Source organism: Cyrtonyx montezumae, unplaced genomic scaffold, assembly GCF_038088225.1.
Source record: "Cyrtonyx montezumae isolate F1298 unplaced genomic scaffold, pur_monq_1.0 scaffold_10, whole genome shotgun sequence".
NCBI lineage: Eukaryota > Metazoa > Chordata > Aves > Galliformes > Odontophoridae > Cyrtonyx > Cyrtonyx montezumae.
Window position 1 is genome coordinate 19,956,876 of NW_027071826.1, and position 22,534 is coordinate 19,979,409.

Sequence of the window (22,534 nt, forward strand, 5' to 3'; positions counted from 1 at the left end):
ACTGCTATTTAAGTGATAAATCTCTTACCTTCCACTCCATAAGTTTATTCTTTTTTTTAATTAATATATAATATATATGAAATTTATTTCTACATGATTTCATAGAGAATTCTTTATTCTGACACTGCAATAAAGCACTTTATGTATGTGTGTGTTGCTGATGTCATTCAGTTGGGACTGATGCATCCACTGTTAGAACATTTTGATTTTTATGAGCAGGATGATGCTGCACTGAGCGTTTGAGTGCCTTGGGCCCCTTCACTGCTGTGTTGCAGGAACTTGGTGGCTTTGCTTCTTTATCACATGCATGTGGTGGTGCCGAGCACATTTCAATAGCAGAGATGCACACAGATGCTTCTGAATGTTGTGAACAGCAGTTTCCAGTTAATCACAAATGCTCAAAGGAATCCGATTTTCCTGACCCCGTTTCCAATAAGAAGGTGGCAAGGCAGAAGGACGCAAACCAGGACGCTGGGTTTCTTTCATAATTGTGTTTCAAGTCCTGACAGCTTGAATTGTGTAATGGTGCAGAAGGTTCAGGACTCGTGTTCTTTCCAAGCTTTGTCCATCCCCAGCATGTTATGTTACATGGTTCCTTCATATGCAGTGTTTATTGTGTGTGACAGTTGTGGTAGCTGAAAAACATTGGTGGGTGATGCCAGTGGACAGGGGTGCATGTGAATGTGTGCAAACTGACTGTAGGGAGGCACTGTTCGTGTGTCCCTCCACTTTTGGCACTGTTGTGTGTCTATTAACTTACCTCTCCTTCCCCATCTCCTGGCTTGCCTGATGCTGGAGCGTGGTGGGACACAGCTTTTCTCTGTCATCGCACGAGCACAAAGAAGCTTTAAGTTACTGATGAGGTTCAACTAACAGCAGTAACAAAGAAAGGTGAAACAGGAAACAAAGGGATGCCAGGGGAGGGCCACAAGAATTGAAATTCTGCTCAGAAGTATGGAAGGAAATCTCCTACAAGATCATTGTGTTCTGCTGAGAGGTATGCTGCCTGTGCCTCAGCCCTAATGCTAGGTTTTATTCCACACTCAGACCTTACAGGAGCACCCCCTTATAACAGGTGTCCTGCATTAGAGCAGATGAGAAGAACCCAGCATCTCCTCAGCTTGGCTCTACAGGAGAAGCAGCAAAGTCACTCTTCCCCAGCAGTGACAGTCAGAAGTTACTGCTGTGTACAACACACATTTATCCGTCAGACGAGGTTTCCTGTGATGCTGGATGCTGAGCTCTGCTCCAAAACTCTGTCCTACAGAAATCCCACAGGAAAAGAATGCGAAACAGGAAGAATTACTGCCCTAGCTCTGCATGTGAGGAAAGGAAGTGCCAGAACTGGAGGTGCCACCTGAGACCACAGCCTGCAGCAGGTTCAAGCTGTGTTTTTGCCTGCTGCTGTACACACACCACTTCTCAACTCGGTGAGTTGTCCCAACCTGGTTTTGCAGCCTAGTGTGTGGCTCAGCTGCACCACTTCCCTGGCACGCAACATGCAGCTGAGTGGAGCAGCCCAGAGCACAGGGTCTGGCCTTTGCTGGAACACAGCAAAGCATAGTTGTGATGACAGTCCTTGGGCCTTGACTTAAACCTGAGCCTCCGGAGATGGAAAAAATACCCTTCCAGGCAGGAATCAAGCATTCTAGTCTGCAAAGGGACCTCCTGTAGCGACACCATGCCACAGAGGATGGGCCCCCACATTCACAATTGGGAAAGGAATTTCTCATCCTCCTTCCCCTGCCAGGCAGCAGCCAGCTGCCCCTCAGAAATGCCAGAGATGAGCCCAGCTGACAGGGCCTGGCTCCTGCTTTGTTCCAGATCCCTGAAGGTATGTCAGCTATTCTCCTCACCCCACGTGGGGCCTGGCAGTGGGGACCACAGCCCTGCCTTCCCAGGTCCCCACGCAGGGTCCCCCAGGGGGCCTGATCCCCATCGGCACACCCTGTGCCATCAGGCCCTGCTGGGCTGTCCTGCAGGCACTGACTCTGAGAGTTGAGCAGCACTTGGTGGGACCACCACACCCTGAGGTACCATGAGAAAGGCCTTCCCAGACGTCATGGCCTCTGCACCTGAGTGGTGGACCACGGATAATGGATTTATGTGGGTGTATGGGAACTGTTGAATCACGGCCTGAACCACTGATTGGTCACCTGAAGCGAGCACTGAGTCAGCCACAGGGGCACAGGTGAAGGTAATGTACCTGTGTGATTGGAAGGGGTGAAGCCTGGCTCCACCTCTCCCAGACCCCATTTAAGGGCTGACCACCACCAGGGAAGGACTTCTTGTTGGAGATCCCTCCCCCATGGAGTTATCAGTGAACCTCAACCATCTGGAAAAGGTGAGCCTCTCTTTATTCACTGGTTGTCTGTTTACCATCCAGATAAGACTAGCAAAATATACCATCTTCTTCACTATTTTCTCTGAGTACCACTCTTTTAGGTTGTTCACTTTACAGTGGGGCCTCCCAAAACTACATCACCCTACTGTGAGGGTGAGATTAATCATCCATCACTAATGGGTCCCTCTCATCCCTGGTCTTAAAGCTCTCCCAAGATGGAAAGGCCACTGTAATCCTCAGCTTTACTGTTCTTGCTGGGAGTCACATTTTTCTAGCAGCCAACCTAAATCCTTCCTGCTTTAAGCCTGGTGCATCTTATCTGCAGTGGTCACAGAGAACATTTCCTTATTTGCTCCTACCTCTCATGTATTTGCAAACTTTTATCATTGCAATCCCTCTTCTCCTGCCTTGCTCCTCTATCTTCTCATCTCCAAACTAAACAAATGCTGTCTGCCAGGTTTTCCTCAGAAGCTGCACTCGTTTTTGTTGCCCACGGCTGGACCTTCTCCATGTAAGCCATGTCTTGCTTGATGTGAGCAGGCTCAGAACAAAGCTGTGGAACTTGAGTTGTCTTAATGCTCTGCAGAAAGATTTCTTCACAGAGCCTACAGACAGTGGCCTGCTCAGGCAGCTGTTGTTCTCTTCTGTCGCTATTTGTTCTCATTTGAGAATTTACCATAACCCACTCAGATAAGTGTCTTTCACAGACATGCTCCAACCCTGTCATTTCCCCCTGTGTGCATGTTATTGGTTGCTCCTACCTCAGTGCAAAGCTTTGCAATTCAAGGTCAAGTACATGTTTGTTTTCTCCTGAATCACTTTTTGATTTAGTCAAGAACATTTTCAACTCTAAACTTGCCTTGTAAGGACTTGATAGCACTGGTGGTGCTTTAAATTATTTTAGACTTTTATCAGTTATATTCTTCAGTAGTGAAACGTACTGGGGTCACTAGGGTTCTACTAGGCCTTTCCTGGTCCATTTGACTCTTGCTAGCAACAAAACAGATCTGCCAAAACCAGCATCCAGCCTCTGGTGGTAGCCAACAGCCAGCAACTAGAAAGAAAGTGCAAAGAGAAGGGCAGGTGTGTTGCTGCTTCCCTGAGGTATGTTCTCTGCTGCCAGCAGCTGGTGGCCAGGAGACTTCTCAGGACAGATGTGATGGATGTTTTGTTTAATAACCTTTGGCTGTCTTTTTCCCCATAAATTTGTCCACTCTTGTTCTGAATCCATGTAAACTGTTAGTGGCACACTAGCATCAGCTGCAAGACATTCCAGAATTCACTGTATGTCTTCAGAGACCAAAGTCTTATTGGTTGGGACCCCATGTTCATCCATTTGAGGGATATCCCTTACTCATCTCCATTGCCTCACAGCTACACGGTCATTTAGTATCTATCTTAGACCTCTGGTTGCTGTGAAAAGTTCACGGCTAAGTTACGATTTGCAGTTGTTCTATTATTATTAATTTCATTCACAAGACTTTCCCTCTTAGCTTGTGTCATTTTAGATTGTTGAAGGTCCTCTTGGCGTAGGAATATGAACTCACTTTTCCTTCTCTTCTTACAAACTTCTCCCTTCCTCCCTCCAAATAGAGGAGTGTCTGCAGACTGTGCCCAGATCTCCTAATGCTTCAAAGCAAAGGTCTAGGGCACCTTGTTAGCATCTGTATGGCTGCACCAGATGTCACCTTTAGATGGATAGGTGAATGCTTTGCCGAGAACAGGCAGACTTTCACTAGCATGATGTATAAACAAAGCGAGGCTCAGCAACAGTACTGTAAGGCATTGCCACTGCTGTGCCCCACTACAGTGAGTGTACCCTGATACCTCCTGTCCCTCGGTCTAAGTGCTAGCTTGTAGCCTGGTGTTTTAGCATAAACTTTCCTTCAGAGGTGGTTGAATTCATGCACTGTGTTGAGAAGTGCAGCCCCAGCCTGGCTACCTGTCCTGTGGGGGTTGCCAGACCGAGGGGCATGGATCCAGCCAGGGCAGCACTGGCATAACTTGCAGCATCAGTTCTGCTGGAGGATGAGTCCTCTGTGACAGCCTTTGAGCAAAACCCAGAGCCTCAATGCCCATGCTGCTGGCTGAGGCCAAAGTGTGTCCTATTAGAGTAGCAGCAGGATGCCCAAAGTAAACCCTGTTTGTGATGAAAGGAAGGCAATTAAAATTCCACTTCAGCTGCCTTCCTGTCACACTTCCTAGTTTTCCAGCAGCAGGTGACTAGCTCAGCCTGCTTTCTTCTCCCCTCACTCAGCTGTGGCAGCAAAGCCCCGCAGCCAGCAGCACTGCTGCCGCAGTGTGGTCAGCAGCCAGTACAGCACAGTTCAGGTATCAGGTTTGATTCAAATTAACTTAGAATGAGCTCATCTTCTACATTTTCAAATAAACTCTTCCCTTTTTAAAGTTCTAATCTTCTCTGTGAGCAGACTCACTAGTCCCAGTGTTTCACATTTCCCATGTTTCAGCCCAGGATTTTGTCTAAATGCAGACACATGCTATGCAGTAACCTCAGTGCATGTATATACCATGTCAGCCTCCTGCAGCCTGCGAGACACTTAGAATAGCTCACCCATGCACAAGAACCCTGGGAGAATACCTCCATCACCTTTCTCAGACAGATGTCCTTGAAGGGTGCACTGAAGAAACATGGACCCAGTCTGCAGACTTAGCCTACATACAAGTGGCTGGTCCTGCCTATGACTTCCTATTCACTCATACAGAATTCAGATTACTATCGTGCTCTTGATGTTAAGTAAGTACTATACCATAACCACTTCAGAATAGTGCAAGAAAAAATCAATCTACTGATTAAGCATTGACAGTTGCAAGCAGAATTCATCTCTCCTCTTCTGAGACCTGGATACGTGCTTTAGAAGACACCTCTGAGGACAAACTGTACCAGCAGAAGAGAATAAGTCAGTGTTTTTTTCTTCCTCCCCCGCAGAAGCAACAGCTGAAGTGGGGTCAGCCAGAAGAATTGTACCTTGTTTATTTTAGGGGAATAAATCCCACCCCCACTGAGAGCCTAGTTTGTTTTGGCCTGAAGCTCTTGGAGGTAGCTGAACCTTGCTGGAACCACCTCATAGGTGGGATTTTCCCCAGCAGTGGTCTGCTTATTTTCTTGGATGCTGGGTGACTAAATGATTGGCATTCTCATAGCGCTGGTGTAAGTGCATGAAAGGACTGTGTAAAGAGAGGGATATGCAAGGGAAGAGAGGCATGGCTTTAACAAGATCTTAGATCCCTTCAAAAATGGCAAGGGTTTGAAACACTTATTAGCAGATCAAAAGCAGTGAAAACAAGCAGCTGCTCAAACTAAAAACTGCACCAAGCTTGTGGCCTCCACTCATTTAGAAATGAGAAGTAAATCACGTTAGGATCAACAATCCTCATTGATCAGTGTATTTCCAGACAGATCCCTCCCTCAGTCTGGCCACTAAACCTTTGAACTTAAGCCCATCTGAGGACACAAGTACGCGGTGTTTTTTAAGTTAGGTTTATTTAGCAATAGAAGTATGTACATGTAAGAGAATCCCCTGCAGCACGAGACATGCATGAAGCAGTGAGGGACTGAAAGTGGTGCTGCTCAATGGCTTTCCTCATCACCTGTCATCCCACTCTACCCAGCAGCAAGGCCAAGATTAGAAAGGGAGAGGTGAGAAATTGATCAGTCCACGTGGCAGAGTCTTCAGGCAGCGTCTTCCCATCAACCATTATTAAAACAAGCGGGCACCATAGCCAAATGTCTGTTTAATGCCCTCGAAGTAGTAGCGCTGCCAGCCTTGCTTTGTTCTCTCTTCCTCACTGGCAGGAATTCCCTTGCCTTCCAAGCACACCTCTGTCTCACCACCTTTGTCAGTGAAATTCAAGGTAATTGTTGCAAAGTGCCCTAGAGGAAATAAAACAAACCTGTCAGCAGGGTGCAGTGCACTGTATGATGGCCTGAGGAGCTGCTCTGCTCCTTCTCTCACAGTGCATCACTTAAAAAGACTCCTCGGGATCCTTCCAAGAAGGATCTATTTATGACAGCTGCAGGCCTTCCTTTCAAAGGAAGGCTGGAGACAGCTCCATTTTCACAGGGTTCAAAGCAGTTGCAGTCACAGCCAAGCAAGCTGAAGCCGCTACTTCATCGTTCCTAATCCCCAGCTGCTGCTTTGGTAGTAGCTCATGACTACAACTTGACCGTGTAGGATATGAACCTGGCTAAGGCACCCTGGTCAATCCCCAGAGTGAAGTGTGGCAAGCAGGGCTTGAATTCTTCAAACCCAGGCTACAACTGTAATACCATAGTCCAATTTGGACTACTTACCAGCTGGCCAAGACTTAAATCTCCATTTCATAATAAGTTGCTTCTCAGGGACCTTAAAAACAAAGAGATTGAGAATAAATATTTTTTTCACAAATTCTGCAGTCTAATTGAAAACAACTATAACTGTGCTTGATCTGAAGCCTTTAAAGAGTGCCCTGAGAAAACCACAGCCTGAATCTAAGTGGCCATTTCTTTCCACCCATTGTACAGGAAGGCTGAAGCAGATAATGAACTCAGCCCAGAAGAATAAAGTGACTTCTGTCACTATGAGCTAAAGAGGGAAAGGGTCAGTTAATTATATTAACACTTCTCCCACCCTCAATAAATAATTAAAATCGTACAAACACAGGACAGATGCAGGACTAGACAACAGATTTTCTCCCAGACCTAAGTCCCACACCCAGACCCATCCTCTGAGTAGCCCTTCAGTAGCCACAGCAATTACAGGAAACCACTGGGTAACAGATTTGTGATTAGCAAATTGAAGGACTATTGCAAAATTGCTTTTTCAAAAACAAAAAGGCTGCCCCAAAGCAAGACACAGCTGCATTAGTGCTGCATTAGCTAGTACTTACGAGGTCAACAAACTCTCCTGTGACACTGCCATCCAGCAACTGAAACTTGCCTCCTTTATCAGCCTCCAGGGCTGCGTGTGCGTGGGTGAAAGCTTGGACCATCTGAAAAGAATTTAGGAAAAGACCTAGATTACTTGATGCTACCTGCTTGCAAAATTGTTGGCTAACACCTCCCATCCAGCTATGAAACTTCCGGAAGAAGAGGTAAGAATAAGTTCCTTCACCAAGAAAAGACAAAAACACTGCCCTGGCCAGAGAAGCGAGGCTACAGCTGATACAGCAGCATTTTGCTTACCAAGGGAGAAGAACCCCTGGCTTTCACTGAGCGTTCTATGCCTTGTTCTCTAAACCACAATTTGATTAACCTTCGAGTTCTTTAAACAAACCTTTAGTTTTATAAGTAGGGGGAACTGAAAACTAAGATTTTAAATAACCGTAAAAAACGACTATGTATTTTACACAGTATGTAAGGGAGAGGAATCTATTCCATAATTAGGCTTTGATAATACCTAAACTTAGAAGTTAAACAAAAAAATATCAAAAAGCACACAAATGTAAATCCCAATCCAATCTGATCACATGCAGAAGGGATACACCTACAGATAGGTGCTGACAGCAGTCTGGAGCTGGCTTCCGGATGGCATTAATCCACTCTTGTCAACTGTGTGAAGAAACGCACACGCGAGCTTTAAGCAACTGTTCTGCAGACCAGCTTTCTTATCCCATTCTCATGGACTATGAGAGTCCAACAGAATGTCTTAAAAAGCTTCTTAGGAACAACCTCCTATGTGCAGCACACAACAGTTCTCAGAAGGAGCCTGGAGTTACCTCTTGAGTAACGAATACTCGGTAGAGTTCCTCAGGAGATGTTAAGAACGTGTCCTTCAAGCTGATCTTACATGTAGGGATCTTCACTCCTATGGACTTGGACTGTGCTGTGGCAGTACCGCTGCTCGCAGCCGCCTAGCAAAACAACAAACAACACTGGAACACACTCATATATTTTTTTCTCCAAAACCCCAACAAGCAGCCACATATCCAAGACAAAAACAAAGGCCTTAGGAAAAGATGCAATACTTTATTTCAGTTCAAAAAGCAGATTTATCAGTCTCCTTGAATAAGGCCTGCACCACAGACTGCTGTTTAGAGAGTATGCATCACATGAGCAGGAGAAGCTGCTCTTATAGCCCCAGTATTGAATACACCATGCTCTTTGTCAGAGTCCCAATGCACATGTGCAGTTTTATTTACCTTGCTGTCTTTCGCTTTATGTGCCACCTGAGGTGTTGTTTCCATATGTTCACCGTTCACTGTGGGCAGTATCATGCCCTGGGTGAATTCTGGAAAGACAAGAATGTGCTCACGAAACTAATAAAAGATCAAGCAAACCTTTTATCTGCTCTTTGAAATACACAACTGGAAAGGCCTGCTTTTGCTAGCACCCACATCTTGAAACCAGTTAAAAGAAATAAAAATAAATAAGAAGATAACAGGTCTTATGCTACACCCACTACTCCCTACCAAAGGTTAAAACAAAACCTGCCTATACCTAGCCCAAACATACACCATCTTACACACTACTTTCATATCAAGGTTCGCTTTGCACTCACATTGCTTTTTTTCCTCTCTCTCCAATACAGATAGCAACTAGATTTCAAATGCTTTTATCTTGATCTAGATAAATCATACTTTTCCATTCCTTTACAGACCAGACTGCTCGTCCCTTTCTCAGATCATTATAGTACAGAATCAAATTACTTCCAACTCCATCTTTAATTTATCTTTTTAAGCAATAAGGTAATAAACCCAGAAGCCCAGGGGAGGTCCAACCAGTGGCCTGTCCAGAAGTACTTCCGGAGCTCCACTAGAAGTTTCGAGCCTCTTTCATCATCATGTTTGCTTTTTATACAGCTCTGGCACTTCTGCCTTTACCAATTATAGAACAGTTGGCTCACTCCTTCCTCTTCATCTGTTCACACTGGCAAAATTCCATCATATATCAGAATGTTATTAAAAACTGTATAACCTTGCATGCTGCAATACTTATTTCCCACTAACTAATCTTTGTTCCAGCCCACAAGATCATGTGAATCTTTCCTAACAGCATTCTCATCTTCTTTTGGGTGACTGTACTTTCCAACTTGCACACAAACTTAACACCCAAGGATACAGAAACGTGAGCCAAGAACAGCAACCAACAGAACTTGAACAACAAATGTCTGTGGCCTAATACAGTAAATGAGATATAAAAGGAACTTGCGCGTTTCCACCTCATACTAGAGAGCACAACTGAACTCAGCCAAAGCATACTGCTGGAATCAGTTTATATTCTAAAAAACCCACTTTGTTCCAGCTGCTGAGACAGCTCAATCACTGACACCAGCAAAATCAGCAGAGCAATTTCAAGTTGTCAGTAGTTCTCAAACCCTAACGGCACCAGCTGCCTTCAGCAGTGTGGCAAAAGAGAAAAGGCCATCTTCAAAGGGAGACAGCAAGATGAAGGCCAGATTGTGCTACACATAGTAGGAGATGTTCTGCATCAGCGTGGTAGCAAACGTATCTTACTGGTTTCATTTTCCTTTATTGCTGAGCTTCGGTACACAAAGGACAGTCATAAAACACTGTTAACTGTTGGATTACCACTGAAGAAAGTATTTCTGGGCTGTGCTACAGTGCCCAGAGGTAGCAGCACTTCTTGCCAACTGCAAACCACTTCCAAAAGAGACGGATAACTGGTGTTGCACAGACCACCCTCCTGTGGAGATGCGGTGAGGAAATGGTATTCCTTCCTCTTTTCACATTCAACACTAACCTGTATAGGTCTTACAACACCTCTTTTCACATACCTGTTTTGAGAGTGCTGATGTAAGTTTTTATTGCATCTCTGATTTTTTTTGCACCCTCTTGCTTCATCAGGGTCTTCAAGTCAGTGTCAGGCTCATCTTTAGCAAGGCTGACTAGGATCTAAACAAGAAGGATTGGTGCTAGTTAACAAATCAATGCCTGCACAGTCTTTCCAGTGCTTGATTCGACATCACAGAGGGACTTGTGCTAAACTCTCACAAGCAGCAGCACAGCTTTGTGCTTCACCTGCTGTCAGCCTATGTTGACATGCATATATACCTAAAAAGTTTCATATCCTACCAATACTGTGTATCTGGACAACTGACATCATATAATGATACAACACAACTGTAGCAGCCTCTAATATTCAAAGCTACCATGGAAAAGATACTCCTGCTCTGTGAATTCCCCCTAACCAGAGGGGCACCCAGCAGTACTGGCCTGCAGCTAGGTTTACCTCCACTTCATCAACGTCATTCTCATCTGAGAGATTGGGAATCTCCACGTAACCTTTGTATTTCACTCCCGTGGTCGAGGTACCTGCAACGATAATGGTTTTGTTCAGACTAAAGGCTCTCGTTCCAGTTCTACACACAGTCTCGTACCACGGCACAGCACTTTGTAACTAATCATCGTTTCACACTTGAACCGGCTTTGAAACGAGAGCAGCTGCCGCCACTCACCCGTCCAGGCCAGCTTGATGGCCCACTCGTAGAAGAAGATAAGCTTCCCCTTGCGGTTGTTGATGGAGGCCTCCCCGTCCAGCTTGCTCACTTCGGTCACTTCGCAGGCCCCCTCGTCGCCCTCCACCCTGACGGGCAGCAGGAGCGCCTTCAGCCGCTCCGTGGACCAGTTGGACGCATCGCGCTCCGTCCTAAGAGAACAGCGGCCGACGTGACGCCCCGCGCCGTGCCCCGGCCCCCCCCACCTCCGCGTCCCTCCCGGTGCTGCCGCTCACCAGTGCCAGTTGTTAACGTTGGTGGCGTCCGCCCGCTGCTCCACGATCCAGCGCGGGTCGCCCTCCCCCCACTTGGCCATCGGGACCGCCGCCGCCGCTCCGACCGCCCGTGGAAACTGCTAGAACCGCCGGCCCCGCGCCACCTCCCGGCTTCCGGCACCGGCACGGTCCTTCCGGCTCCTCCCCCACCCCCTCCTCGCCCTAGTTTCTCCGTTCCGCCGGGCGCTCCGGCCCTGCACCGCTCCTCCCGGAGCCGCCCCGAGCCCCGCTGCCGCCCCGCAGCCCCCAGCAGCCGGCCCGACCCCGCGCCGCCGCGCAGCGCACGCCGGGACTCGCGGTGCGGCGCGCAGCCCGGTGCCGCGCGGGGCACGCCGGGAGCTGTAGTCCTCCGGCGGCGCGGGGCCGGGCGGAAGGAAGGCGCGTCCCGGAGTGCCCCGCGCGGCGGCCGCCCTTCCGCCGCTGCTGTGTCGCTGCGGTACCGCCGCCCCGGGAGGGAGAGGAGCGAGGGGAGGTGAGCGGCGGCTGAGGGCCGCGTGGTGCCTTGCAGATGAGCAGGGCGCGGGCGGACGAGGAGGAGTACTGGCACAGCTCCAAGTTCCGGGCCTTCACCTTCGACGATGAGGATGACGAGCTGTCCCAGGTGGGTGCCTGACTCCCCTCCGCCCCGAGCTGTTGGGCTGAGGCCTCGCGCTGGCGTGTGCGCAGACTGTCTTCTTCCCACAGCTGAAGGAATCCAAACGGGCGGTGAACAGCCTTCGGGACATCGTGGACGATGACGATGATGACCTGGAGAAGGTCAGCTGGAGCGGGGAGCCCGTGGGAAGTAAGTGCGGGGTGCTGCGGGCTGGCCGTGGGGCTGGCCGGCAGGGCTCTCCCATCGCCCTCACGAGCCCCCACGCGTCACTCGTGGTGTCCCCACGTGGGTCTGCTGAGGCCCAAATAATAAAGAGATGGAGTGCAGACAGGTGGATAAAATTCATTTTGCTTTCCCCAGTATGCATCTGAGCTTAAAGCAGATATTTCAGATGCAAAGCCATAGCTTCATTGTGCTCTGCACATCTGTAGGATTCTCTTTCACATCACTGTCTGTAATGTCACTATTTAACATTCTCCTATTCCCTGCAGCGCTTTAAGGAGGCGTTCCATGGTTCAGTGTGTGTGTTAAGCTGTCTCCTGTGGTTACAGTCTGAAAGAGTGTTGTAAATGTGTTCCTAGGGTTGACAGATGTGAGCTCACAAACAGTGCCCAATGTAGTCTGCTGGATTTTGGAGTTCATGACCCACAGATAATGGCAGCCAGTGAGCATCTCTCAGAGAGTGAGGTCTTAAAACATGGGTCGCCCACAGGGCCTTCAAGGAGCCTGTTCCTCTCCTGTGCTGCAGCTCCTCCTACCAGTTCTGACCTTTCCTTTTCCCATCTGAAGTCTTTACCTATCAGGTGTTTTGTTGTACCACCATGTCTCCAAACTTGTCTGTGTTGTGCAGCCACATGAAAAGAGGAGACAGCTGTGTCTCAAAGAAGCAGGAAAGAGAAAAATGCACTGTGTCAGCAGTATGTGTGCATTGACAGCTGTTTTGTCTGTGCAGTGAGGAACATTACCTTACCTTTGCAGTGCCCAGGAAGGTGTGCTCTAATGCTTCTGTAATTCAAGACAGAGATTCTTTGTCTTGCTTTGTTCCTTTGGGTTGTGCTTTACCCCCATACAATGACACACAAATGTTCAGTGGGGTGTACTTTTTTTTTTTCCTCTTTTTTTTCTCCCCAGTATAAGCCATAGTGAGCTGTGCAACACTGCTGAGTGCAACCATTTATGAGGAGCAGTAGACAACTGTATGACAAGCAGTATGACATGAGATTGAAATTATGTGCTGGGGGTCTAGTTTTGCTGATATACTAGTGCAGAGCTGTCCAGGACATGCTTGGTAATATTCCTGCCCTGCTACAACATCTTTATTTACAGAGTGTTTCTTTTCATTCTGTGTTCTAAATGACCTCTGTCTGTGCGTAGGCATCTCCTGGTCTATCAAAGAGACAGCCTCCAGCAGCAGCTCCCTGGAGGGCCGAGACACCAGCCTACAGAAGGGTTCTTCCTCCTATGCTCTTCCCAAGCAGGTTTCCTCCTACTCCCTGAGCAACCTATTCAAAGGTGAGGCTCCACATACAGGTTTTTCCCTCAGGAGTATCAAGGAGAAATTGCGTTATCTTACGTAAATCATTTCAGCGTGTTACAAAACAGGGAAGCTCTAATTATTTTTCTCTCATTGGTCAGAAGGTGGTGACTGTGCCTGTCTTGTGCAGAGGTAGCCAGCTCTTCCATTAGGGGACACAGCTTTGAGGATTTTGTGGAACCAAGCTTATAAGAACAGGAAGGTAGAGCACAACACGTTAGTGCAATCTATTTTCATAGTGGAAAAGAACAGGCTACAAAAGGGCTTGTTTGATCTGTGTAGGCTTCATTTGACCCTCAGCACTGCAGAGAAGACAGCTAGTTTGATTGTCCTTTATTTGGAGCCCATCTGGCTGCTATTGATTGCTTCTGCGGACACCAGGTAGCAGCAGTGGTGGTGTAGCTGCTGGCTGGGGATTGTGCAGCAGGTCACTGGGCAATTAAACAGCTTGCAAGAGTTCAGCTCTGTTACTTCACAGGACAACAAGCTAGCTTCTAGTTTATCACTTTCTGGTGTTTTTCTACTGATGTATCTGATAAGACTGTGATAATTAAAGGCATCAGAATTGTAGTCCTAGTGAATGAAACTGTCCGTGTTGCAGTGGACTAAGCAATACTGCATGCTGGAGCCTCTGCTATGCAGGTAGATGAGCAAATTAGGCTCTCTAACTTCTGTTAGCCATGGCAGTGAGGGGGAAGATAGAGCTAGGATACAGTATGCTTTGTGATGCCACAGGCTATTTCAAAGACTCAGACTGCAAAGCAGGTGAGCCCCAGCTATGCCCGTAGCACAAATGACTTTATAGGGATGGCTCGCATAGTGACAGCTCACCAGGTTGCAGTCTGAACCTGTGTTCCCTCTGCAAGAGGTGTTGCCAGTGAAGAGAATTTTCATGACATTTGTTTTGATTGCAGGACGAAACAGACTTCCGAGTTTATCATCCCTTTCAGATGGTAAGTTTTGAACCCGTCTCATTTAGAGAGAGTACAAGTTTACATAAACCAAAGTATCTCCAAAAAAGTGCAGTGTCATTTTCCTAGCATTGCAGAAATCAGTTGTCTGAGAGCTGTTCAGGAAACCAGCCAAAGTGTTGGCGTGATCATTCGAGGGAATCTGATTACGTGCTGATGACCACTGGGTTTTGAGCAACTTTATACTGCCATTTGCTGTTTGAGTTTGCATCTACCACAGATGCAAGAAAAGGGCAGTTTTGGAAGTGGGTGTGAATCAAGATTTTGATGTGCTACTCAGTTTTGTCTTTTTTTTTCCAGCCTTCTCAGACATGGGAGTTAAGAACTATGCCCCAGAACTGCGCAGACCAAAAGCTGAATACAAGGTGAGCAGCTCACATGACAGCACTGTGTACTCTAAGGGTTTCATAAAAAGTGATTGATTGCTGTTTCAGACAGCAGAGGGCGATGCAGGGATTAGGAAAGGGAGCTGCAAAACGTAGAGTCGGTGTTTTCTGTTTCTTCCCCAAGATCAGGAATTTTGTCGGGGGAGATTAGTTATTCCTTCTTGCCCAGCTGTCTCTGTGAAAACAATTGAAATGCACTTCTTGTAAAGGATGCAGTGATGGCCTTTATCAAAGCAATAGAAAGATTTTATGTTAACCTCTGAGCCTTTTTCTCCCCAACCAGCATATAAACTCTGAATGCCCAGCATCTGCACCAGAAGACTGAGGATGTTAACATGCTGTTAACCATCCTCCTGGAGCACCTGAATGAGAATTCTGAGAAATGGCACCTTAGGCCATCACTAATCCAGCACAAATCGAAACTAGGTTGGGAAGTGCTGTTCTGAACTGGCCTCTTGAGCTCTTTGTTTCTCTCATGGCAGGATTACAGCAATGACTGGAGCCCCAGAGATACGGTCCGGCGAATGCAGAGGGGCAAGGTCAGGACTCTTCCATCTGCTTGCTAGGGAGCGTGAATGCTCCCAACCTGTTACTGGTGTCCTGTATGCTTACTTAAACCTCTTTTTATCTCCAGATCTGTTCTCTAGAGAGGTTTCGCTCCCTGCAGGACAAGCTGGTACTCTTGGATGAAGCTGTGGCGGGACATGATGGAAATGTCATTACAGCTGTGAGTCCTGCTGGGTCCATATAGGGCTGGAATTTCCTGAGTGACCCACAGAGGGTGCTTGTGTGAATACAGTCACTTGGCAATTTAATCCTGCAAGGTTGGGGTTGTTCTTCAGTTCAAAACAAGAAGTTACTGAAAATTGCCAAAGCCTATGGCTGAGAAGTTCCATATTGCTGCTGACTTTCCTGCCAGTCTGCAGAATTTATGTCAGGCACTAACAGTGGTCAGCCAGAAATTGCTCTTTGCAGCAATTTCTCGAGGGCCAAGGTTTTATCTGCTTATCACAGCACAGATTTGAGATACCTCTCCAGTTCCTGATCCAGGTCTTTTAAGCCCTTGGATCCTTCAGGGGAAGGTTTTTCTTTGTAAATCTCAGTCTCACTTAGCTAAGCTGTGTCTGCAGGTAGCAGAATTCACCTGAGTGCTGTAAGAGCTGTATGGTATGTGCCTTCACAGACCCTTTGCATAAGATTCCCCAGGCCTTGGCTAAGCTTGACTGTGTTGTCTGTCTTAATTCTGGTGGAGACTGTTATGTTCAGCTGAGAGCTGCCCCTCTGTGCTCACAGGTCCTGATATTCCTGAAACGGACGCTAAGAAGAGGTAAGTATGACTAGGGCCAGGGTTTCTATAGTGTGTTTCAATTAAGGGTAAAGGTGATGGTTTTTGTACTGGGTGAAAGTCCCAGAGACAGCAGCTGAAGTAACTCTGCTTTGCTGAGCATGAAATATTTCTGTGGAGAGTGTGATGTGGGAGGGGGTTGGTGATGCCTGGGAGAGTCCCAGGGAGGAGCTTTGAGCAGTGGTGGTGGTGATAGGGTAAATGGAAATGATTCTGAATGGTAGCACTGCTGTGAATCCACCTGGCAGCCCAGTGAATAGTCTTCTCCTGTGCTCTAGACTCCAGGCTTTGAGCTGGGTTAATACTGCTGAATCCTACTGAAGACTTGCAGCTCCATGCACTACACTTAGCCCCATCAGTCTTGGTCATGCTAACTTTGTTTACCCCCCATGTGTGTACCCGTGTACCCCCCTTTCCTGCAGAGATCTTGTTTCGAGAGCTGGAGGTGCGGCAGGTTGCCTTATGTCATCTCATCCATTTCCTCAAAGAAACGGGTGAGCAGAAGCTGCTTCTGGATCTGCTCAGGTGAGGGTTTGTCCAGCTGTGTGGCAGGGCTGAGCACTCTGCTAGGAACCTGCCTCCAAGTTAATGCTTGCTTGTTCTGTTTTGCAGGTTCCTAGACAGGACTGAGGAAGTTGCTGTGAGTATTCCTTGGAGCAGAAGCTCCCTCTCCTTGGCAAAGGAATGCAGTGCATAGGAGAGGGAGGGAGAGGCTGGCTGCGGGATACCTGCTTGTTTGGATAAGCTCTGCATTCCTGTTTTGCCCCCTGAGGTTCTGAATGTCCCAAATCCATGAGAACAGACTGCTTCTTTTCCCTCTCTCCAGCTCTCACAGTATCGGGAGCATTTGAACATCCAGGATGTAGAAAAGAGGAGGGAATTTCTGAAAGGCTGCATTGGGTAAGAAAAAAGTGTGAGAGAACATAAGTGGGTGCTTCACAAAAGCTGATAATAAAGAAAATTAGACCTCTGTCCTGGCACTGCATTTACGTAGTTCCAGAGCTGATAATGGTTTTACCTCAGTGGCAGTGTTGTATTGTGGACATAACAGAGAGGAAGAATTAGCATCTTTTGCTGCTTACTTCGTGCCAGAAGTGCTTCAGAGACATTCTGAAGGGTGTGAAGGGTGAAAGCTTGGGTGCTTGAGCACTTAAGGAAATTGATAACATCAGCTTTAGGTGGTTCTAGGGATGCCACATAATTTTTCTTTTTCTGGAGCCTATCTAGTAGAAGCCAGTCAGAGAGGGCAGCAAGTGCAGAGTTGGTGGGGCAGAAGCTTGAGGCTGTAAAGCTGGGAAGAGTAGGAAGTGTTCCCAACATCCCTGTATGCGGAGAGATCATTCAGCAGGGAAGAACATCTTTCCAGGTGTACTAAGCTGAGAGCTGCTGACAGTGTTTTCTTCCTGAATGTATGGCCAGGCTGCCATTTTCAGCCGAGGATATCTCACACATCCAAGACCATTATACCCTGCTGGAGAGACAGATCATCATTGAGGTATGAAACCTTTATTTTGCTAGTCAGAAGGTGGCTAACTAACTATGAGATCTCTATTTGTCTCAAACTCATACCACACTGTATCTAAACAGCCTATCTGGCTAGTGTAGTATAATTGCTAACTAAGCTGCTGTTACAGGTCCATGTGTGGAATACCAGACCTCAGACTTGAGGGCTCACTGGGGCTGTGCTGGTGCTGTGCTATCACAGCACTCTACTCAGGTCTATACTCAATGACCAGGTCAGGCAGCTCACCTGACTCATGTTCTCCCTCTGTCCTTTCGTTTCCTCAGACCAGTGATCGACACTTGGAGATGGGTGGGCAGTCAGAGATATTTCGGAAATACCCTCGCAAGGCCTCAATTCTCAACATGCCACTTGTGACCACTCTCTTCTATTCCTGTTTTTACCACTACACAGAGGCTGAGGTGAGGATAATGTAAAAAGCAAGGGTTATGTCTCATCCCAGTAGCCCTTAGTATGTGGAGTGGTTAAACTGTGCTTGTTATGGAAGGAGAAGGAGGTAGGTCATATTTCATCTGTAAGAGAGACAGGAATTTAGCTCCCCTTGGCCTTCCAGGGCCAGTTTGGAGATTTCTTCTCTAAGACAGGACATTGCGCCGGGGAAGATTTAGATTAGATTTGAGGTAACGTTTTTTCTCTGAAAGAGTGGTCAGGCACTGGAATGGCCTGCCTAGGGAGGTGGTTGAAGCACCATCCCTAGCGCTGTTCAAGAAGTGTTTAGATGAGGTGCTAAGGGATTTGGTTTAGTAGTTTAGTGGGTAGGGATGGTGTTAGGAGGATGGTTGGACTAGATGATCTTGTAGGTCCTTTCCAACCTAATGTACCTATGAACCTATTCAGCCTGGAGTGGCCTGTCAGGGCCTCAGCCTCCTAAAAGAAATAGCTATCTTATGCTGCAGCTTCCAAGTGGACAGAATTAGCTCTCAGTCACATAAGGCTACTGGTCTCTGAAGTACTGGAAGTGCACCAGCCTCAGAGAGCTAATGGGGTGGGTTAACTGCTCTCATCTGTCAGTTCTTCCCCGCTTTGTTGCTGTCATGAGCAAAAAGCTTGAAGACTTCAGTAGCAGGAACATTCATCATGTGCAATTGAAGGTGTATGAACCTCTTCCTTGGTGTTCTCTGCCTGCTTTGCAATTACTGTTTTCTTTCTCTAGGGAACATTCAGCAGCCCAACCAATCTGAAGAAGACATTTAAGGTATGTGAGTTTCCAGCTGGTACAGTAGCACCAGCTGAAAATGTGAGCAGCCAAACTGTATTTAGCAAGGGGACAGGGTAGGAGTTTGAGGGTCTCTGCACTGGGGCAAGGTGGGGAACACTGCATTCTTCTTGAGTAGGGCCACTGCGGATGCTTAGAAAGGTACACTGAATGGGGGCCAACTAGCTGCAACATCACCTGTAAACCCCACCTCCTGCTTGGTGGCCATGACCTCAGGCAGTATCTCACCTCCTTGCTTGGCTGTTGTGAGTTGTGACAAGGTGGAGGCAGGTGCTATTCTCCTCCATGCCACACTATCCTCCTAAGCTGTGCTAGTGCTCTGAGTGCAGCTTTCTGCCTTGTAGATTCCTGATAAGCAGTATGTGCTTACTGCCCTGGCTGCCCGTGCCAAGCTACGAGCCTGGGAGGATGTGGATGCACTCTTAACCACCAAGGTGAGCTGGGGAAAGCCTTACTGAGGACTCAGTTCCACGTACTGATGTCTGATACTGATAAACTGGCTTGCTACTTGTTTTATTTCAGTAGAGCCCAGCATCTCTGCTGCAGGGTGTTATGTGTTCCTCCCTTCCCTGAGCTCTGCTGGGCCTGAACCAGCTGCAGCTGCTGGGACAGAGAAGGGGGCTACCATTGTGCCCTGTTACCAGGTGGTTTGCAGCCAGCCTTAGCTTAGCCACTGGATGAAGGGCTCTGCCATTGGTACGTGTGGTGGCTGGCATATGGGAAGATGTTATTTCTCCCTTCACTGGGGAAAAAACTTGTTTCTTGCTTTCAGATTCAATCTGTAGCAGCCATGTTCTTTGATTCCAGCCTCCTCTGGCAATGTTTGGAAGGATTGCCCTTTAGGATTAATTTGGGGTTTGGCTGTCATTTCAGAACTGGCTGGGCTACACCAAGAAGAAGGCACCTATTGGCTTCCACCGGGTGGTGGAAATCTTGCAGAGGAACAATGCACCTGTCCAGGTGAGCAAAGAACCACTGCCTGTGTCTTCTGCCCTTCGTTGAGATTTATAGCATGACCGGTGCCCCAGGGGATCTGCATGCAGAGCATGCTCTCCACAGTGTATTGACAGCTGTTTTTGCTACTTAACTTTCCTTGTGTTTCATCTATCGGGACGGCTAACTTGATCCATAGGAATGAGATCACACAGGACTTGGGGCTTTCTGAGGAGAGCTTTACTGTTCTGGCAGTTCTTAGAAGACTTGTCCTAGCCCCTTGTTACCCTGGGGTGGAAAGGGTCAAGTCTGTGTAACCAGTGCCCTTGAAAGATTTTGTAACTGGTGTGAAAGAAGGAGGCAGGAAGTACCTGCAAAAGGGAACTGACTGCCTTCCTTCCCTCGCAGGTGCTGCAGGAATACGTGCGCTTAGTAGAGGATGTGGAAACACGGTTGAACCTTGCCACCAAATACAAGTGCCATGATGTGGTGATTGATGTAAGTCTTTGCTGTGTTTATGAAGAGAGAGGACAAAAGCCTGCTTTTTCTCCCTAACATTACCATGTCACTCTACTGTCAGGTGCCTTGCAGGCTTTGCTTATTCCTGTGGCTTGGGAACAGCGTATTGCTCTTAGTGAAAGCCAAGTGAGCCAGGAGCATGGCTTCTAGGGTATGTGCTGTGCCTGGGCCTGTCTGCTTCTGCAAATGGACTGTGCAGACCTAAGCTATTGATTGGAACTTGAGGGGAGGTTGAGGGGTTGACACTTACTCATCTGCAAGGCACCACCTAACTGTGATGAAGCGTCCTCCTCGCTCAAATGGATGCTGGTTTGTTATTTATCTAGACATACAGGGATCTAAAGGATCGCATCCAGCTGATGGCATATAAATGCAAGGTGGAGCGGGGCTCTGCAGAAGAAGAGAAGATAAACAGTCTACTCAATAACATGGTAAGAAGCACCTACTTTTCCTAGAAACTCATTGAAGACAGCCATAGGCTAGGTATGCAGTAAGGGGATGAATCCTACATCCTTTTCTCTCTGCTGGGAAGTTAATGTTATGTTTGGAGTTACACTGATAGAAGTAGCATCTTACTGCCATGGTTGTGCTTTTCATGGTCTGGGCCTTGCTAACTTGGCCTGAGGGAACTGTGATCAGCCTGATGTTAGTCATACTTTGTTCTCTCTTTTAGCAAATCCGGTGGAAGAACTGAGCACCAGTGAAGCAACCTGCTTGGACATTGCCTTGCCAGTACAAAAGGAAACTGTAAAACCTGGTCCAGTGCCAACAGAGCAGCTCTGTTACTACTCATTGCATGATCAGTGTTTGTCAGTGACACTGGGTGCTCGTGGGACAGAGGCATTCAGGCTGGTTGAAGGCAGCTGCTCTGATACATCCCGTGAAACCATGGTACTGATCCACGAGGGTTGATTCTTTTTGGAATCTGATTCTCTTTGACCTGGTTGTAAGCCAGGGATGATTTTTGTTTATGGAGGGAAGTTGCTGGACCAGGCAAAGTTATGTTTGCTTATTGTGGTGTCTGGGCTCACTCTAGCAAAGGAACAGGTTGGTCACTCATGGGTCTCCAGTAGACAGTGCTGACCAGTCCTTGTAACGTTCAGGCTGGCTTGGACATCACCAGTCATAGCTGTGGAGAGAACAAGGCCTACTGGACTGTGTTCTCCCTGCATCAGTGTGAAGGGGGGAAGGGTCAGCTGCACCTTGAAGTCTTTCTTGGTTTGTTGTGGCTCACACCAGGAGAAGAGGTTTTTTATGAACTCCTGCAGTGAGCCAGGGCAGCAGCCTCTGCCAGTATCCCCATGCTGGCACTTGGCAGCTCTCGGCTGATCCCTTCATCAGGGAAGGGTGGGCACCATGTGTGGAGCTGGTCAGAGCTGTGCTAGGTTGGATGGAGAGCAAGAAGGGACCACTTTCACTTAGCACAAACCTGATGATCCCAGGAAGGATTGAATTGCACTTCAAAAATACAACTCCTCAGGCAACTGCTGGCTTCATCCTTCCAGACCTCTTGTCAATTCTTTAAATAAAGCTGTCTCTTTATCCTCGGGCTGTTTATTTCCTTCCCGCATTATGCACTTTGCTGCTCTATGCTGACACTGAGGAATTTATCACACCTTCAAAGTGAGTATGCAGAGTGTTTTCTCATATCCTGAAATGCACAGTATCACCATGAAGAAGCCTTGCTTGCAGCAGTACCTTATTTCACACCTATGCCATCGGCACAGATTAACTCATTTCAGTATTGTAAGACCATTTGCTGCCCTGGAGGTGGTCACACAGAGCTGAAGGTTGCATATAGCCATGTACCAGACTGAGGGCAGGTTTGGGCTCCTACTGCACTGTGCACTAAGTGCAAGCTCAGTTTCTGTGGTCACTCTTGGGTGGTTGTTTTGTTTGTTTGTTTGTTTTCCTCTCCCCCTTCCCCAGAAAATCCTAGGTTTGCTTAGGTTGGAAGGGATTTCATGATCTACTCTACCTTCTCAGGTGTGTTCATCTGGAGCAGGTGGACCAGGACTGTCTCCAGCTGGGTTTTCAGTATCTCACAGCTGGAGATACTGGCTTCTCAACCTAGTTAATTCTGTTCCTGCATTTGACTATCCTCACTGTTAAAAAAATAAAAGGATTGTGCTCAGATAAAATCTCACATGTTTCACTTTGAGCCCAGTGTGTCACAATCTGTCACCAGGCACCATTAATGAGCGCCTGGGTCTCTTTTCTTCATTTCCTCCCATCAACTATACGTGTTGATGAGTTTCTCTGAGCCTTCTTTTCAGGCTGACCAATCCTAGCTCTTGGCATCTTATATGAAAGATGCTACAGTCCTTTTGCTAAACTCTAATGTATTCACGCCTCTTGCACTGAAGAGCCCAGAATGACGCGCAGCACTCTGGGTGGAGAGGGTGGACCACCTTTGACCTGCTGATGCCTTTCTTCCTAAT

General features: G+C 47.5%; 2 protein-coding genes across 2 annotated transcripts; one reads left to right on the plus strand and one right to left on the minus strand.

Annotated features, from left to right (window-relative positions):
• Nucleotides 1–5,707: 5,707 nt before the first annotated feature.
• AHSA1 (activator of HSP90 ATPase activity 1) lies at nucleotides 5,708–11,203 on the minus strand. The gene is made up of 9 exons (XM_065751780.1): nucleotides 11,034–11,203; nucleotides 10,759–10,949; nucleotides 10,533–10,615; nucleotides 10,078–10,195; nucleotides 8,483–8,571; nucleotides 8,060–8,194; nucleotides 7,232–7,333; nucleotides 6,657–6,708; nucleotides 5,708–6,236 (listed from the first exon to the last, which is right to left on the minus strand). Exons 1-9 carry the CDS (start codon nucleotides 11,111–11,113, stop codon nucleotides 6,064–6,066), a joined length of 1,023 nt encoding a protein of 340 aa, XP_065607852.1. The 5' UTR covers nucleotides 11,114–11,203; the 3' UTR covers nucleotides 5,708–6,063.
• A 339-nt stretch (nucleotides 11,204–11,542) lies between these two features.
• On the plus strand, nucleotides 11,543–21,929 carry VIPAS39 (VPS33B interacting protein, apical-basolateral polarity regulator, spe-39 homolog). Its single transcript, XM_065751794.1, has 19 exons — nucleotides 11,543–11,673; nucleotides 11,757–11,856; nucleotides 13,042–13,179; nucleotides 14,116–14,154; nucleotides 14,473–14,537; nucleotides 15,041–15,097; nucleotides 15,193–15,285; nucleotides 15,852–15,885; nucleotides 16,326–16,428; nucleotides 16,516–16,543; nucleotides 16,730–16,803; nucleotides 17,323–17,398; nucleotides 17,692–17,826; nucleotides 18,579–18,620; nucleotides 18,986–19,075; nucleotides 19,515–19,601; nucleotides 19,983–20,072; nucleotides 20,420–20,524; nucleotides 20,767–21,929. Exons 1-19 carry the CDS (start codon nucleotides 11,581–11,583, stop codon nucleotides 20,785–20,787), a joined length of 1,470 nt encoding a protein of 489 aa, XP_065607866.1. The 5' UTR covers nucleotides 11,543–11,580; the 3' UTR covers nucleotides 20,788–21,929.
• Nucleotides 21,930–22,534: the final 605 nt, after the last annotated feature.